At 36.7% G+C, this 19,526-nt stretch overlaps 1 protein-coding gene across 3 annotated transcripts in view; it reads right to left on the bottom strand.

The window, feature by feature from the left end:
- Positions 1-19,526, bottom strand: part of LOC110158726 (calcium/calmodulin-dependent protein kinase type II delta chain) — a 177,370-nt gene that overhangs the window by 56,911 nt on the left and 100,933 nt on the right. For 2 of the 3 annotated variants that reach the window (XM_055156699.1, XM_055156700.1), the window contains exons 4-6: positions 16,339-16,393; positions 9,927-9,992; positions 5,398-5,470 (exon numbers count right to left, since the gene is read on the bottom strand). In XM_055156699.1, coding sequence (XP_055012674.1) covers positions 5,398-5,470; positions 9,927-9,992; positions 16,339-16,393 — 194 coding nt within the window. Of the gene's footprint in view, positions 1-5,397; positions 5,471-7,130; positions 7,183-9,926; positions 9,993-16,338; positions 16,394-19,526 lie in introns of those variants that run through there. The other variant, XM_055156701.1, reaches the window with a different exon arrangement.

The raw sequence follows: 19,526 nt of genomic DNA, 5'->3' as shown, positions 1-19,526 counted from the left end.
ATTTTTTTTACTGTCTTAAAAATGTGAAAAACAGCAGCCACGAATAGTCGTAAACAGTTCGCAGTGGTCCAAAGTTATTCCTCATTTTCCTAATGCTTTCCCAGGATCATAATCGCTCACCACAATGAGTTTATAAAGGTTTTTCCCTACTTTCAGAAGCAGAGTTTTGCTGTTACACTAATGCTTAAACAACTAGCAGGCTAACAGTGCACTTTATTGTTCACAGACGCTTTATAAACAATATAAAAACATGACCAGAAGAGCTGTTTTTACAATATATCTGTACTAGAACAAGACAAATTTTACTTAATTACAGTACAAGCATTTAAAAAAATGGTTAATTTTGCTTAAACTTTTATTGAAGCAGTTTATTTATATCACCGGAGTGTCAACCAGTCAGAAAAGTTGCAGCAAAGTTGTGGACAAAGTGGACAAACTAGCATAATAAGAAGACAGTTGTGAGTTGTGCTGTGACGGCTGAGTGCACAGGAGAGTGAGTGTGGCGGCTCCACCTGCTGATAAACACACACTTTAAGCAGTTTTCCCATGGGTCCCTGAACGCACCAGGGGATTTCTGACAGGCTGCTGCGCCATAGGGACCGAGTCTACACTTCTTTGTCTACAGCAAAGCCACTTAGAGACACAGCGTGACAGCTCCTAAACACACCACAACACTGGACATGTGGGTTGAGCTGTAGTGTTACTGCAATGTGATCAAATACACAACGTAATTTATGACTTTGCTGATTTACTGATTGAAAAATAAATAATTGTTTTAGGTAGGGATGTAACGATATCCAAGTCTAATGATACGATATCCCACGGTACAATATTTATTGCGAAAGCTCATGATTAGGAATGTAACGATATCCAAATCTCTCTGTACGATATTTTCACGATATGATATTTATTGCGATATTTTGTGGAGGCAAAACTGTTAATATGATACTATTTCCTTTTAAAATGCCTTGACAAGATTTAAACCCAAAGAACTACGACTTAAAAGTGCTTAGAACTGTCTTTCTTCTTGTAGTCTGCACTGAAATGGAGCAAAGGATCATGGGCTATGTAGTTCCCTCTGTCTTTTTTTAAACTATTGCTGCATCATAACTCTTAATTTAAGCAAAGAGGCTTGTAATTCCATATATTGTGAGAACTCTGACGATACGATATCACGATATTTCGGTTATTGTTTCATCCGTACTTTTAGGTGATCTATTTTTATCCCATATTACGCTGTTTTCTGATCTATCTTATAATGTTGTTTCCTCATCAAAATCATACCCAGAGTTTGTTTTCTTCACATGCAAACTTTGCATATTTAGGCTGAGTTTTTCTCTCAAACAGATGCGATGTCACGTGGTAATGCGTAGAAAACGTAAATACATAAATATAATACAAAAAGTAAATATTTCTTTTCTATAATAAACAAAAAATAAACGTCACGCAGATTTTACTTGTGTCTGAAAAAGGAGCGGGAGGAAGTAAATACTTATTTAACCCCACCCCTTTTTTGTACTGTCCCAAAATAACAAAGAACAAATAGACTTCTCTTTTCCTGTACAACATAAGCTATAATTACACAGTACCCAAATTTCATTGCAAAACTAACAACAACAATAAATCTATGTATATTAAATACACACATATAACACATATAAACACTAAGCATTCATTTATTCAGCACAGTATTTTGAAATAATCTCTTTTTTAACAGCGCTTTTGAGTAGGGCTGGGTATCATTAAGAGTTGCCGATACGATACATACCTTGATACATAGGCCAACGATACGATACGCTTTTCGATACAATGCGCTTTCAATCCGATATAATTCGCTAAAACTATTTCAAACTGATTTGATACGATTCACTGAAAAACAAAGCCTAAATCATGGCTGTGATACTAAAAGTCTACAAAGTCTGTTAAATTTGTGTAAAGTTAATATGAAAAACGCCCATTTTACTCTAAACAGTGAACACAATTGTAGCTCTTACCCAAATTAATTTAGTAAAATATACTTAAATATACTCTTGGAGATGTATCGATACAGCAGCCCACGATATCGATACTGGATCATCACATTAAACGATACAAGTTATCAATATTTTAGTATTTTTGCACATCCCTACCTTTGAATACATGTATATTTGGACAAAGTTTTTAGTTCTATTTTCATGTTGTTCCATAATTTTACACCACAAACAGAGAAACTCCTTTTGAAAGTCCATACACCTTCACTAGAATCATATGAATACTTTCAGCTCTGGAACTGCCAATCTCTACTGAACTAAAGGTAAAAGGTAGCTGTTAGAGTTGAAAACTACCGCTACACGACATCACAAGGTGGAAGAGAGCATTTTGAGTTTTCGAGATATAGACAAACTAATAAAAAAGAGGTTTACTCAGAGATTCACAGTATTATTAATTAAGTGAATATATTGTCCATCTCTTTTACTGGTAGAATTTACACATCTCCAAACTTAGCAACTTTTTGAAATTATGGCTCAAGAGATAAAAAACATGTAAAAAAAAATAAATAAATCACACAAGAATAAGATATTTATTGCGATATCATGGGAAAGCTCATGATATGGTGGGGAGTTTCACAATTAGAGATGTAACAATATCCAAATCTCTCCGTACGATATTTATGCAATATTTTCACGATATACATCTCACGGTACGATATTTATTGCGATATTTTGTGGAGGTGAACAAAACTTCTAAAAAAACTACTACTACTTTTTCCTCTTAAAATGCCTTGATAAGACTTAATCTCTCTGCAAAGAACTAAGACTTAAAAGTGATTAGAACTGTTTTTCTTCTTGTAGTCTACACTGAAATGGAGCAAAGGATCATGGTCTATGTAGTTCTCTGTCTTTTTTTTTTTAGCTATTGCTGCACCATCACTCTTAATTTTAGCAAAAACACTTGTAATTCGATATATTGTGACGGTCCATGATATTATTGTGAGAACTTTGACGATACGATATCACGATATTTCGGTTATTGTTACATCCCTAATGGTTAATAAATACAGCTACTGAATTGTGGAATACAAGCTTTCAAAAGAGATGATTACAACACATCCAGAAAAAAATGAAATTGGACATACTGACATTGCCTGTTTCAGTTTATATCTTAGTCAGGCCTCCTTAACATATGACCAAGTTCGTTAGAGTAATAGTGACTTTTTTAGATAATAAAATGTGATTCAGCATTTCCTTTTATATTACATGTGATCTTATATCTGTGAAATTCCTCAAATGTTCAGGCAGGTTCCATAGTGGTTATTCTTGTTCTGATACAGCTCAAGATCATTCTAAAGATATTCAGGAAAGCTTCTATTGTCCCTCCTATTGTTTTAATCCGGCCCTCCGAACTTGAATAATAATGACAATAATCATTTTCAGTGTTTTTAAAGTCATTTCAATAAATAGTAAATACCATGGGACTTGAAAGACAGACATTTTGTTGTAACGCTTTGTAATGTTTTCAATTATGGGATATTTCAATAACATGGGGTCTGTTTTTTACATATTCCATGTTTTTTTTCTCTTATGAGGTGGATTACCAAAAAACTCCATCCATCTGCCCCAGGTCCGGCCCTTCCATCAAATTTTAGAACCCTTTGTGGCCCACAAGTCAAAAAGTTTGCCCACCCCTGATCTAGTATCTGATTATTGATACTTTTTACACCCCAAGTTACACACCAATACACTTTCCCTGACCTATTTAGTGCGCAGTGCCAGTGGAAGTAGAGCAGAGCCAGGTGTCTAGACCGCACACCGATATGAGCAGTTTAACAGTAGTACGAGGGTGACATTACTAAACCAGGGCCAGTGTTTGGGATTTGAAACCACAGAGAGTCTCAGAGCTGTACTGCTGCAGCTGCTGTGGGCCACTGCCTTATTTGTTTGCCTTCCATTTGTTTTGTCTTTGTGTTCCCGCACTGAGCCGTGGACAGCTGCCGGGCAACAGCCAATAGGAGCGCGGGGTCCATCGGCGAATGCAAAAACAGCAGCTTAATACGCCGTGTGCCTCGGACACGCCCGGCTCATTTGATTGGCAAATCAGAGCCACATCAGACAAACTGTACAAGACAAGCTCAGTGAAGAAGATCCTCCAGCAACAAAACAAGAACAGCACCAAACACATCTGAGCACCGCTTACGACTCCTGAACTTTGGTTTTAATTTGGTATAATTGTCCGTCAGAAACAAAAATCGATCCAAAATTACTGGACAGAAATGAACCTGAATATCTTTAGAATGATCTTGAGCTGTGTCAGAACAAGTATAAGAGCACATAAACTAGAATTGGAATCGGTATTGAGTAGTGCATCTATTCCTAGTATTAAAATCAAGTTTGACATTTTAGTTTCGTGGCAACACTACTAAGTAACATTTCTGGAAAAGGGTCCACCAACTTGTCTCCGTGACAATGTTATTGCTTTGCCTGTAATGTTCCTAAGTATGGCATTAAAGTTATCCATCTCCATGAAGACAAGACAAGTTTTCAAGGCATCAAAAAAACCCCACATGTAATTAAATAAATGCAATATATTTGTATCTTATATTTGGACAACTCACCCTTACGTAACAGATAACCCTATGTCCTGTCAATCATCATATCACTGTTGCACTGTCTTCCTGTGACCTCTTGTATAAGTAGATATTTTATATTTTATTACGTATCTTTCATTTTTATTTTGACTTGTACATTTACATTTATATAATTATGCCTGTTCTGGATGTCTCCCTTGGGAGATGTTCTGGGCATGTCCCACCGGAAGGAGGCCCCGGGGAAGACCCAGGACACGGTGGAGGGACTATGTCTCTGGGCTTGCCTGGGAACACCTCAAGGCCCCCCCGGAGGAGCTGGAGGAAGTGTCTGGGGTGAAGGAAGTCTGGGAGTCTCTGCTTAAACTGCTGCCCCCACGACCCGGCCCCAGATAAGAGGAAGAAAATGGATGGATGGATAATTATGTCTTATTTCACACCTGTCTCTTGCTCTTTTTTGCTACTTATTTAAAATTTATTTTACCATTTATATTTTTGCTCTTTGTTATTATATTATATTATGAAGTGTGAGCTACGCTACTGTGTCCAAATAATTTCACTTTTGGATCAATAACGTTTGTCTAAGTCTAAGTCTATTTATGTTTAATGCTATACTGTGGAACATTCAAGGCAAAGCGATAACATCACCATGGAGGTAAGCAGTTTGTGGCAATTCATACAGATTTATTGAAAACTACTATAGCTCCTAGGGGTCAAATACATTATTGGATGCAATGGTTTGGTTTTTAAAAAGTGGAAAAAACTACATAGACCATAATCCTTTGCTCTTAACTTAACCCACAGTGCAGTGTGAGGAGTGAGAAATGGACACTGACCTTGAGATCCCGATGGACCACACCCATCTGGTGACAGTGGAGCACGGCCTCCAGGATCTGCTGGATGCAATGACTGTAAACAAACAGCAGGGGGAGTACAGGTTAGTGACAGGTTAGTGACAGGGACAAAGACCAATCCAAACTTTTATGTGTGAGCTCCTGACCCAAACTAAGAGAACACGGCAAAAAAAGCACTTGACTAGAGAACTGACAACTTGAATGGAGTTGTTTTTGTGTAGTTATTTTGTACATACCTGATATTAACAATTATTTCTGAGTAGTTTTAAAGGACCTGGACCTGAACCTTGAGTTATGAGCATGTTTTAATTTGAGCTGTGAACCACACCCACTTTAATCTTTTCCGCATCAAAACACCAAAACAAAAAGTGAAACCTGAAATAGTCTCATGCAGCTGTTCTCAGTGGTTCTCATCAATATCTGCCGACTTTTTTCCGTCTCACTCTTGATAAAGCAACATGACGGGATCAGATGTCTGTGATAATGTCACGCAGTTGTTTTTCCATGATTCTTGGTGAAGAATGTGCTGATTGGATGAAATCTGGTGTCGCTGGCAAGGACATTTATCTAAACCAGAAGATACTAAAATGAATTACAGGCTTGTTTTTTTGTTTTCCTCCACCAAATTTAATTCTATAACATTTATTTTATTAGATCAGATTTTTGTAGGTATGGCTTAAAGGTGACTTTTCTGGTGGAGCCTCTTGGGGCCTTCTTCGAGACTGTCTTTTTGCAGTCTTGGTCTCATCTTGGACTCAACTGTGTTTGTCTCGATCTTGAAGGTGCTTGGACTCGGTCTCGTCTTGGTCTTGAAGGAGCATGGGCTCGGTCTCGCCTTTGTCTTGTCTAGGTCTCGAAGGCGCTCGGACTCGGTCTCGTCTCAGTTTTAAAGGCGCTTGGACTTGGTTTTGTCTTGGTCTTAAACGTGCTTGGACTTGGTCTTGTCTCGATCTTGAAGGCATTTGGACTGGGTCTTATCTCTGTCTTGATGGCGCTTGGACTTGGTCTCGTCTTGGTCTTGAAGGCGCGTGGCCAATATGTGCCAAAATAACACATAAATAATACAAATAAATGATGAAAATGACAAAGATGGTCTCGATTTGGTCTTTCTGGGCCCTGGTCTCAGTCGTGTCTTAGTCTCGGCCTTTAAAAATCTCGGTCTTGTCTCCGTCTCGACCATCAGACTTCTTGGTCTTGCCCTGGACAGGTCTTGGTCTCATTTAGTGCGGTCTTGACTACAACACAATTGTCCATCAAACGTTTTTCTCCACAGAAATGTTATCACTTTGTCTGGAATGTTTCACAGTATGGCATTAAACCTTTCTAACTTCATGAAGACCAAACTAGACCAAGTTACACGTCAGACCTGTGGAGAGGTGACCCAGCTCACAGTCAGAATGCCTGTTTTTCTAGGTATTTTTAAGCTATAATATTACCTGTAATTGAATAAATGTAAGGTAGAGCTGTTTAATGTCACACTATGGAACATTTCCGGCAGAGCAATGACATATCCATAGAAACAAGTAGGTAACAGACCCCCAACCAAAAATGTACACAGTCTAAACAGGTCAAAACTGCTCAAAAACATACTGTTAATAAACCTAATGTTGTTATTGTGACAAAAGCACACACAGCAAGTAAGCAAGAAGTTAGGAGTGTTAGGAAGAAGACAATAGCAGGCCTGTATTTAAAGGCTCACACACTCACTCACTAACCTTAAAGCCTCTGTGCACTCTGCTCTGATAATGACAATGATTTTACACTTCCTACAATCTGCTGAATAGAGTGACTGAAGCGGATTACAGAGGAAAGGAAAAGGAACAAGAAGTCAAATGGTGACACAAAACCAAGCCAAAAATAACTAGAATAGTGAATGTGTAAGCAGAAGTTCACTTTTGAGAACCACTAAGACTCTTGATTAAAGGTGGGACATACAGTATATCAAAAATGAATAATATTAAAATGACTGTTTTGGAGACATGCAAAAAAATTCAATAAATCTTCTATACCGGATTTTTCAGACTCTAAGTCGCACTTTTTTCATGGTTTGAGTGGTTCTATATTAAAATTTTCACACTGACAGCCTTGAGAGAGGCTCTAGTCTTGTGTGTCAGTATCTGCTGCTCCTGTTCCTCCTGTACCACTGTCACTTGGCTCTACTGTGCATGTCTCCTGCAGAAAGAGCCGCTGTCCTGTCTGTATCATGTCAGTCAATCGCACAATTACTTCTGCACCACTGAAAATTTGAAACTTAAATAATCTTATAAAGACGACTGAAAAGACTGAAAACAAATGCCCCCAAAAATGAAAATCATATTTTGCAGATTACAAGTTGCAAGTTGCAAAATCTGCAGCCGAAAACGGTAATCGAGCAGCAGAAAGAAAGTCTGGAGTGACCAAGAGACTTGTGACACCGGGCAGGTGCACCACTTTCTTGGAAGTCACTGGATGGATGGACAAAGCCTGGACTTCAGTGACACTGAAACCATCCTGTCGGGATTCAGAAAGGGCAGAATAATTCTAACTGGAACTGATGATGAGTCTGATGACAGCGACACAGAAGAGGAAACGTTGCTCTGTTTACCTCCAGAGGTCAAGGAGTTGCTCAGAAGTGACACCGAGGATGAAGAATTCAATGGATTTAGTGATTTGGAGTGAGATGGAGAGTTTGGTAAACTTGTTCTGTTGTTTATGTTATATTTATCTGAAGAACTGTTCATATGTGATGTTAACAGTTTGTTGTTCTCTGTTCTATTGTTATTACTAGAACTTGCCTTTCAAGATGAAATGTCGGTTCTTGGTTTCTGATTTTATAAAAGAAATTTCCTCCAAAAAGTGCAACTTATAGTCTGGTGCAACTTATGTTTTTTCTTCTTCATTATACAATTTTTGGCTGGTGCGACTTAGTCTGAAAAATACAATAATTAACTTTTTAAAATTACCTTAAAAAGGAAAAAAAAAATTGTGTAATCTCCCAAACAAAGTTATAAAGTAATCTTCATTGATTTATTTAAGTCAGATACTGTTAATAGAACTTCACTGATTTGGCTGGTTTGGCTTTGCTGTTGCTGTGTCCTCGGGCAAAACACATGAATGTTAAATTGTGCGAGGAATATGTAAGATTGGCAGCAAAGTATCTTACCACCACTGAGTACAAACAGTGAATAAAAAATTAGAATGAATCGAGGAAAAAAAAAGCAATAAATCACACTTGTAATAACTAATAATGGGCCTAAAGGCATCTGTGGAGTCTGCCTGGTGCAGATAAATCATAGATAATCTGCTGAATATTGTTCCAAACACAAATTATTATACTACAATTTCACATTTTGGTTGTATTTTTTGTGAAATTGCAAAAAAAATCTTATATTCTCTTTGTATAGCAAACTAAAATTGCAATTCAAAATGATAAATGAATTACTTTTTTACATGCTTTCAATGATATTTTGGTTATATACAGTATATTTAATTCCATAAAGCTCAGGAAATTAGAGATAAAGTTTCACAATTTTAGTTCATATATATAAAAAAAAAAAGTTTCAATATACAAGGGGGAAAAGTGCATTTGTGAAGTTAAAAACAACACAACATCAATTTTTGGCCCTTGAAATAAATTTTTAAAATACTTAAATCGACATTGGCAAACTGCAAGATTTCTTAAAAATTTGTTAGATGAAAATCCACAGCGAAAAACAAAGCCTAGAATTCCTCGTTTGAAATAACAATTACAGAAAAAAAACCTATATTCTCTCTGTGTAGCAAAAAAAATTGCTAATCAAAATGATAAATGAATTACTTATATACATGCTTTCAATGATATTTTAGTTATATACAGTATATTTAATTCCATAAAGCTCAGGAAATTAGAGATAAGAGATAAAAATAGATAATGTTTCACAATTTTATTTAATATATATTAAAAAGATGCTGCAATATATATGTTATAAAAATATATATTATGTTTTTTACACAAGGGAAAAATGCATTTGTGAATTTAAAATCAACACTACTTTAATTTTTGGCCCTTGAAATCAATTTTTAAAAATACTTATATCGACATTGGCAAACTGCAAGATTTCTGTAAAATTTCTTAAATGAAAATCCACTGTGAAAAACAAAGCCTAGAATTTCTACTTTGAAATAACAATTGTTTTAAACGTGATGTCAAAACACAGTCAATAATTGATGATACTTGCTACATGATAGTTTTTTCAAGCTGCCCTTTTCAAACCAAGTAGAGGATTTTAATGAGCACTGCGGAGACAGATCTCACGTCCAGAGCTATTTAGAAAACACTGGAAGTAAATCAAAGATACCACAACATCTAGTATCAAATCAAGATGGGTAATTTTATGCAGGTTATATATAGAAATGTGCAATTAGTGAGACTTTTCAAGCCAAAAATGATACACTTTGAATATGTGATGAGGCTTATATATTTATATATATATATGTGAGTGTGTGTATTTGATGTGCCACAAGGGAGTTTAAAAGAAGGATATTCCACCAACCTGGCATCCGTTTCACTGTAGTATTCTCTGGCAACGATGTCCTCAAAGAGCTCCCCGCCTGTCACTCTGGAAAAGAAAAGTAATATATAAATAAATAAATCAAAACAATATGAGGATGTGTAGGACGCAGCGGGGACAGATGAAAAAGTGACAAGAGCAGATGGTAGAGCACCCCTAGTGTCACCGGTGAGTAACGCGTCACCAAACTACGACGGGTACTCTGGTGGGAGGACGTCGTGAGTAATATACAGTGACACATGTGTAGAATGAAGGGAAAGCTGTTTAAATTCATTATGGGAATGTGTTTTTAGGGGGCAGGAAAAGTGTACGATTGAATTTAAAGGAGCACCAAGTAACTTATTCTGTGTGTCCATGGAAATGTTATTGCTCTATCTGGAATTAAAACTATGGTATTAAAGATGATCTTGCTTGCTGGACAAAATACTTAACTCAATTCTGCATAATATTAATTGTATTTCTTTATAAAAAGCAGTAAATATCATTGTTTTGATGAGCTGGTCAAACTGATAAGAGTTGATATTATGACTAAGCAATGAAAAAGTGAGGTTGTCTTACAAAAATGTCATTAAAAAACACCCCTAAAATAAAATCAATGCAGCTTTAGACCATGCATGAGGTAAAATTATAAAATATGTTTATTTTGTAATTCCAAATGAGCTTAAACGAGCCAGTCAGAGTCAACCAAAAGGCCGTATGTGGCTCTGGAGCTGTACAATGCCCAGGTCTGATCTAAAACAACTGACTTCAGCGCTGGAAAATTGCGGTGTCCAGTGGAAGTAAATGTCGTCGTTAGGTTGTTGGTACCTCCGATGGACAACTGCACATAACACTAGCAAACAGCTTTTTTTTTTTTTTCCGTTTGTACCAAAATGACAATGTAACCCTGCTGAATTCTAGACATCTCACAGATTAAGAAAACAAAACTGGTGAATGAAGTAAGTACAGAGCAGTGGCAGTGAAAAGAAGATGATCGGCAAAATGGAATCTTGAAAAGTAGCTATTAAAGACTGCTCAAACATGCAAGTACAACTTTCAGGTGAGTAAATGGTGAAGGGAAACCAGAGGCGGTGCTATCATTTGGCAAAGTAGGCGGCTGCTTAGGGCCCCCAAACCTGGAGGGGCCCCCAAAAAATTGCCCTCAGTGCCACTAATGACCGAGGCCTGTCAATATAATATAAGCTCTCAATATGACATTAAATGAGAGTATTTTACATTTAAACAATAATAATAAGAAAAAATTATAATCATCTGTAATGGATGTAAACAAAAATGTAACTGTACTAGCGAAAAAAAACAAAACTGCTTTCAGGTCTGGTTATCTAGTAGGCTGCCGAACTAATAAGACAAGCTTCCAATCCACCATAATTCACATAAATAGGGATGTGCACGTCTCAAGAACAATAAGGAAAAACAGAAAATGAATATATCAAAACAAAACAAAAAAACTGTGCATTATAAATTCACCAAGGGCCCACAAATGGCTAACTCCACCACTGAGGGAAACAACGATATACAACATGGTTAAAACCTCTGAAAAGATTTTGCACAATACATTGCAAATTTGTCTGATCTGGCCAAGATTTTGGTTATTCATCAGGTTTTCAGATTTATTATCTACTTACTAGTTCTGAGACGGCTTAATTCTAGTTTAGAGGTCGTTTAGTTTGAGATAACTTGTCAAGTAAAATGATCTCGCTGCATGGACAGATAATTCATTACTTTTAAGTTATTTTCTGACAGATTTAAGTGTTTATATCTTAAATTTTGGCCAAGCTTTGTAGCAGTGTAGGTGTGTTTTAACCTGGAGTTCAAATCAGCTTGGAGGTAGTCATGTACCAACTACAATTTTTCCGTAAAGGATTCCAGTGTACTGCTATTAAAACACTACAGGTTACTAGTTACGTGAAATTATTTATCTAGTTTTTTGTCTTTAGCAGCATTTAGTCTCATCAATTCTCCTGAGGTACATTTCTGTTCTTAGACTCTAAGAGAAACTTTGAACGGACCAGCAAAAACTAAAGGATTGCTTGAACATTTATAATTTTTCTGGTTCATTTTACTTCTACATCACCATAAAAAAAATGACATTTGTGCCCTGCGAAATCAATTCAGATTCACACCTCCCCGATAAAAGAAAAAAGTTCTAAAATATGCTGATTGAATTGAGGCATTTGGAGAGTGTAGCGTTCACACAATCTCTCACTATAAAACTCACAGAAAAGATCAATTAGCATAATGTTCGGCGTTGGCTGATTATTCGGGCAGATATGAGTCACTGTCATAAAAACTCCGAGGTGCTTTGTTCAAACTCAGAATATGTAATTCTAGTGCGCTGCTATTCACTGGGAGAATAATTTCTGGCTAAATTGTGGTAAAACTAAACTTCTACTCCAAAATAAAACCGTTGAAGAGCAGGTATGAGTTATGAACACTGATTACAGAGGAACATTTCGGGGTGATTTGCAGTTTTCGGCGACGGAGGCAGATGGCGAGAAGATGAAGACTGTGATCCTGGAGCCATCTGTGAACAAGCACCAACGCAGACAAAAGACAGACAGAAAATAAAGATGCACTGTGCAACTTTTTGGTTTGGGGTCTGTCAGTGGTGGAAGAAATACTCAGTTTTGTTACTTAAGTAAAAGTACAGATACAAAGGAAAAAAGTAAAAGTATCGCATGAAAAAAATCTACGTATGTGAGTGAGTAAGAAAGTATTAATGTACCCGTTTAAAAATCTACTTTAAGAGTACGTACCTCGGTTTTGAAGTCACAATTCGATACATTTTCAGTACATTATGGGAAAAAAACTAAAAAGCAAAACTATTTGCTTGTTGTTTATTTGTGTGTTTATTAAATCAACAATTTGTTTTAACATTATAGAAACGGGAAAATAAAATAAATGCAAAGTGCTCCTTGGTAATATTAAGTTAAATAAAATATTCTCAAATAAGCATCAAATGTGTGAACAATTTTTTTTCAAAAAGTAAAGCTAACTAACAGTTCCAGGATGAAGTTTTACTCAATCTTCATAGTTCTGGCCAGAAAAACCAACTTGTCCACACTGTCTGCAGTAAGTGCAGGGGGCGTGAGGTGAGGACCGGGGAGCGACGACTGTAGTTTTGTGAGGATTCACGTGGTTCAGAGGAAGGTCAAGGTCAAGGTGGGAAGGCAACTGTTGTCAAGACGGCCACCTTAACTATAAAGCGCTGCGGGAAACACTGCCACCCCAATCACGGACAAGTTCCCTCGTCAATATTAAAGAGCCGAACATTCCGTGAAGCTGTACATGTAGTGCGGAATATAAACACGCACAAATTACACTCGTGCACTGCCTTGCACCGAACCGAACATCCCGTACCGAAACGGTTCAGCGCAAACACATGTACCGTTACAAGTCTAGTAAAAAGTAAAAGTATTTTGCTGAGATTTTTAGAACAATTAAAGGATGAAATGTAGTGACTTTGAGAAAGAATTTTGCAGATTTTGCAGACTACCAAAGAAAAATATTGAAATAATCTTCTGATTAAGGTATTTGTGGATGCATATACCAGAGGTGGAATCAAGTCGTTGTTTTTCAAGTCTCAAGTCTTTGACCTCAAGTCCGAATCAAGTCCCAAGTCAAATGCAGACAAGTCCAATTCGAGTCTCGAGTCAGTGGCCCATAAGTCCAAGTCAAGTCCAAGTCGTCTGCTTTGAGCCTTAAGTCATTTCAAGTCTTTAAACCAAAGTACCAAATAGAGCTTGGATTTTTTGCAATTTATATGAATTTTAAGATAAATTATACTTGTATAAAGTCATAGTATATTTATATATGAGTTGTAGAAATGCACATTTTTCCTTTTTAAATGTGTTGACAAGATCTTAGTGTGAATCATTACAGTCAGAACAGAAAGAATTCAGATTTAAAAGTGCTTTTCAAGTCTTCTCACGTCACAGGCCTCAAGTCCGAGTCAAATCCCAATTCATTGGCCTTCAATTCCAAGTCGCGTTCCAAATCTTAGTCCATTTTATCAAGTCAAGTCTCAAATCCTAAAAATAGTGACTCAAGTCTGACTTGAGTCCAAGTCATGACTTCCAAGTCCTCACCTCTGGCATAGACAGTAAATAACAACCAAAAGATAATTTCAAGACTATTTAGAGGACTGCAACAAACAAAAGGAATATTACACCACACGAAACAAAAATGGGAAAAGGAGGGACATCTAACCATATCTGATCAGGAATGGGAAAACTTTTGCGAGACACAATGGAAAACTTCTGACTCAATAAAATGGAGAGAGTTTTGTTGGAAGAATTTGGTTAGGTTTTTCAAAACACCGGTCCAGGAAAGACATTTCACCAAATCATCAAACTTTTGGAGGCAACGTGGTGGACTGGAGGCAAACCAGGGCCATATATTTTAGACATGACCTCATATTGTTCCATTTTAGAGAGAAATTCATAAATTATTAGAAACTGTGTTCTGTATTAACATGAAACAGTGTATGTGGGTCTCCTGATGGGTGAAAATGTGACAAATAAAACTGAAAAAACCTGTTCCAGATTAAAGCTATAACCAGGAAATGGCTTAATTCACAAATACCAACACTGGACGAATGGTTTAAGATTTTTATGATATTTTTAAGATGGAGAGAATTACTTTTTGTATAAGACTGCAACAAGACTGATTTATGAGCAAATGGAAAAGGTGGACTGAATTTATCAAAACTGTAAATCCAGAGTTTGTATGACCCTTTACTTTTTTTTTTCTTGCCAATGGTTGTAATAACTATTCATGTGTAAGCATTAAAGGCACACCCCACATATTATATTGTCTTTGTCTTTTTCATACCACTTAAAAAATGAAAAAGAATTGCTAGGTACTTAATGGTGTGCTATGTAACTTTTCTGGTGGGGGGTACACTACAATCTCGTCTCCAAGTTCAAATGCTTCCAAATGAAACAAGAAATTATGGTGTGGAAGTAAAATGAATGAAATGTGAGATTTTAGACAAGAAAAGATTCATATGACCCCTGGTGAGATGATGGCACAAAAACTCTCAAATCAATGAAAAGTTTACGCTGATTTAAAGGTGCATTGTGTGACTTTTCTCCATGGAGATGTTATTGCTTTCTTTATGGAGACCAAACCAGACCAAGTTACAGGTCAGATCTGTGGAGAGACGACTCCGCTCACAGTCAGAATGCATGTTTTTGTAGGTATTATTGAGCTATAAAACCACCTGTAACTGAATAAATGTGAGGTGTAATAGAGCTGTTTAATGTCACACTGTGGAACATTCCAGGCAGACATACCCATAGAAACAAGCAGGTGACGGATCCTCCACCAGAAAAGTTAATCAATGCACCTTTAACTAAGAACACAAATGTTCCCAAAAAGTAAATCATATTTTGCAGATTACAACCAGGAGGATTCGCCAACCATTTGGATGGTTCAACAAAGCCTGGACTTCAGTGACACCGAAACCATCCTGTGGGGATTCAGAAAGGCCGGAATAATATTAACTGGAACTGATGCTGAGTCTGACGACAGCTACACAGAAGAGGAAGCGGCGCTCTGTTTATCTCCGGAGGTCGTGGAGTTGCTCAGAAGTGACACCGAGGATGAAGAATTGAATGGATTTAGTGATTTGGAGTGAGATGGAGAGTTTGGTAAACTTGTTCTGTTCTGTTGTTTATGCTATATTTATATTTTAGTCTGTTGTTTTCCTTCTATTGTTATTACTAGAACTTGCTTTTCAAGATGAAATTAAATGTTGGTTCCTGGTCTCTGATTTTATAAAATAAAAGTAATTACACATTTTTTGGCTGGTTCGACTTATACTCGGGAGTGAAAATATTGTAAGTAGTTTTAGAATATTGTGATTTCATATTTGATGATTATAACAAAGGAAAGCAAGTGTCATGGATTATAACTATATAACAGGCTCAAGCACAATCTATGTTCTAGAAATGTTAAAATGTGTATATTATGGTGTAACCTTGCATAAATGTCATCGCAGAGCATCATAATTATGACACAATACCAGTCATTAAAAGATGCAAACAAACTGCTTAAACTGCTTACAACGCTTATACTTAATTTATATTGGCAAAACACAATGGCGTCTGTTTTGATAATCTGCACTCGTTTTTAGAACAGACATTCTGAATAATGCAGCAAACAGCAGAGAACTGAATTAAATACAGCCTAATCCCCCGTTTCCTTATGTTCTAAAGTGAGACGTCTTTATTTGGACAGTTGTGGGAGAGAATCGCATAATGGGAGTTGACAAAGGCTTTCACATTTCCCATGACGCCTCAGTGGGGGCTCCTGTGATTGACATGTGCTCTTGTAGTGCATGTGTGTGTGTGTGTGTGTGGGACGTCCCGGGTGTGGTGCGGTCACTTACAGGTCGAACACCAGGTAGTGGAAGCCCTCCTCTGATATGCTGTCATGAAGACGCACTGGGGACAAAACAACGGACATGTTAGGCAAATGTCACAGAGGAATAACAGAGGCAATTTTAGAGAAATACTGGGAAACATCAATAACTTATTTAGGTTGAGTGCATCAGTGAACATAGTCTATCTTCACCCGTGTTTGTAGGTACAGAACATACAGGTTGGTTTCAAGTAACATCACAAAATGCTGCACTCTCAAGGTTTAAGTTTTAGGTCAGAATTCTATGGTGGAACAGGATCTGGTCACCTTTTATTAGCTGATTTAAAGAAGATATTTAAACTTCTATTTAATCTGAGCTATTTGATGGTCTTTGTAATATCCACCTTTTCATTTTATAGACTTTGTTGAAGATTTATTTATTTATTTTTTTGTCTGTGTAAATGTTCAGTTGATTTTGTTTTGTTTTTATTATTACCATCATCTAATACATGATATTTATAATCTAAAAGGATCCCAAGACATTATATTGACAAATATAATTACATATATTGCTTGAAATGCTTTTGACAAGTCTGATTATTATTATTTTAAATACATCATTAAATGTGTATTAAATGTCAAAAACACAAGAAGGGCTGGGTATCATTAAGAAGTTGCCGATACAATACATACAATATATACCTCGATACAGTGATCTTTCGATTCAATACGATATATTTCAAAGCGATTCGATACGGTTCAATAAAAAATAAAGGCTAAATCATGGCTGTGATATTAAAAGTCTTTGTTAAATCACTTCTTGTGCAAAGTTCATATGAAACACAAACATTTTAATCATCAAAACAGTGAAAATGTCAAATTTGTCGCAAGTTTCCTTGATCTAAACAAACAACAAAACTGTAGCACTGTAACAAAATAATTTAGTAAAATATATCGATATTATGGATACAGCAATAGCACACAACGAATAAATACAGTGTTAAAAAAAAATTATTCTATGGTGGAATTTGCCTTTTATACTGACTGATAGATAGGGGCGCAAAGACGTTATTGTCCTTTCTTCCTACGGGATTTGGGAAAAGCTTAATATACCAGTTATCCCCGTTATCGGCGCATTACATACGTCACGACCAAATAGCAGTGGTTGGTTAACTAAAAAAAGTACCCGCCTATTGTCGATCGAATTAATTCTAACACTGTGAGGTCAGACTGCTTCCACAAAGTGAAACCGGCTGATGAATCAGGCTAATCGATAGACATGCACATCCAATAAAAATTGCAACTGCGTGCTGGGTTCAAAGACAAAAATAGTACAAAAAAAAAAAAAGGAAAGATCCGCATTTCAATGACACCACAATGTGCAAAGTGTAAAATGACACTGCGGTGTGACTGAAATAAAATTTGGGTGCTTCAAAGAACTGCAGTGCGAATCTATTTATTTTTTTGCGGCACAAAGATCTTTTCTGTCTGCACAAACAAGCTGATATTTTTGATTAAGGCAAGGCAAGTTTATTTGTATAGCACAATTCGTACAAAAAAGTAATTCAAAATGCTTTATGGAATAAGGATGTTACAATCACAACACAAACAAAGCAAAACAAATAATCATAAAAATAACATTAAAAAAAGAGAAGAGAGAAACCTTTCAGTCATATGCCCAGCTGAACAGAACCGTTGTGAGCCTGGATTTACTATTACTTTTGACTTTTGCTATGTTTTTAGATGGTAAAAAGAATGTTATTGATTTGATGTTGCTATTAAAGTTCAAGTCTGAATCCATTATTACCCCTAATTTCTAGCCTGATTTGAAAGTTTTAGAGAGAGAGACTAGTGTTTCTGTGGGCTTTGTTTCTATGACTTCAGTCTTGTCTAAGTTTAGCTGGAGAAAGCTGATTTGCGTCCACACACTGATCTGTTGGACGCAGCGGCAGAGTGAGTCCACTGCTCCTTAGTCTCCTGCTGCAGTGAGACGTAGATCTGAGTGTCGTCTGCAGAGTTGTGGCAGGACACATTATTGAGACGTATTAACTTTTGTAGAGATTGAACAAAAGGGGGCCCAGGATCGACCCCTGGGGCACCCCGCAAGTCAGGGCCATGTGATCTGAGACACAGTTTCCAATTTCAACTAAATACTTCCTGTCTTCTAGATAGAACCAGTTTAGTGCAGTACCAGAGATGCTCAGTCCTCTAGACTCTGTAAGAGGATCCCGTGATCGACAGTGTCAAAAGCAGCACTCAGATCTAACAGGATTAAGACTGACTTTCCCTGCATCAGTGTTCAGGCGGATGTCATTTGTCACCGTGATAAGAACAGTCTCAGAGCTGTGGTTTGATTTAAGATTTGAGTTGGGTCGGAATTTGTTCAGCTCTGTGCTCTTCTTTAGGAGAGGCTTAATGACCACAGTTTTCAAAGCTCTTGGGAATGTTCCAGATTGAAGTTTCATGTTAACTCTGTGAGCAAGTGGTGAAGGCAAACTGATAATCACAGACTTTAGAAATCCTGTGGTTAACACGTCGCGGTAGCATGTAGACGAACTCAAGACTGGTGACGATCTCCAAGACAGTTTTGTAGGTTACAGGTGCAAAGTGACTCAGCTCTGTGTTTCTGTGGTTGCATGCTTGTTGACAACAATAATTTCATTTTCAATTGCTCGGTTTGAGGTTGCGTGACAAGATTCTATAGATCAGAAGCAGCTCATGTGAATATTATTAAAATCTGGCTTAGATTTAGTCACTGATAGAAATAATCAGGTTCAACATTAGTGATTTTTTCTTTTAGATCTTATAAAAGTACAATGTAATTAAAAGGGCAAAGTGGTTCTTGTCCCCCGTCACATTAGGCACCACAAGATTAATCTGGCAAACCTGTCGACCTAATATCTTACAAAGGATTTTAAGGTTTAACATTTGGATATTTCAGTGATAACAGTGAATCTCTCATAGAAATCTGAAATGAATCATGAACTAGAATGTCACCTTTTAGCTTCTGTGGTTCATCTCATGCCATAAATCAAATATAAAGGTCTTATATTATGCAAATTAACTGTGAGCTTTAAGCCATGTTATGGAGTTGTGTTTGTTTCATTCACACATGTTTGAGTAATCCTTTATTATTAGTCTGTTTACATCCCCAAAGCTCAAAATGCTCTTTTTCACCTTGTGACGTCATGAAGCAATGAATGTTTGGTAACACTA

Source organism: Boleophthalmus pectinirostris, unplaced genomic scaffold, assembly GCF_026225935.1.
Source record: "Boleophthalmus pectinirostris isolate CB_2022bp ecotype Guang Dong unplaced genomic scaffold, ASM2622593v1 HiC_scaffold_20, whole genome shotgun sequence".
NCBI lineage: Eukaryota > Metazoa > Chordata > Actinopteri > Gobiiformes > Gobiidae > Boleophthalmus > Boleophthalmus pectinirostris.
Note: the sequence above shows the minus strand (reverse complement) of the source record. Positions and strands in the feature narration are given on the sequence as shown.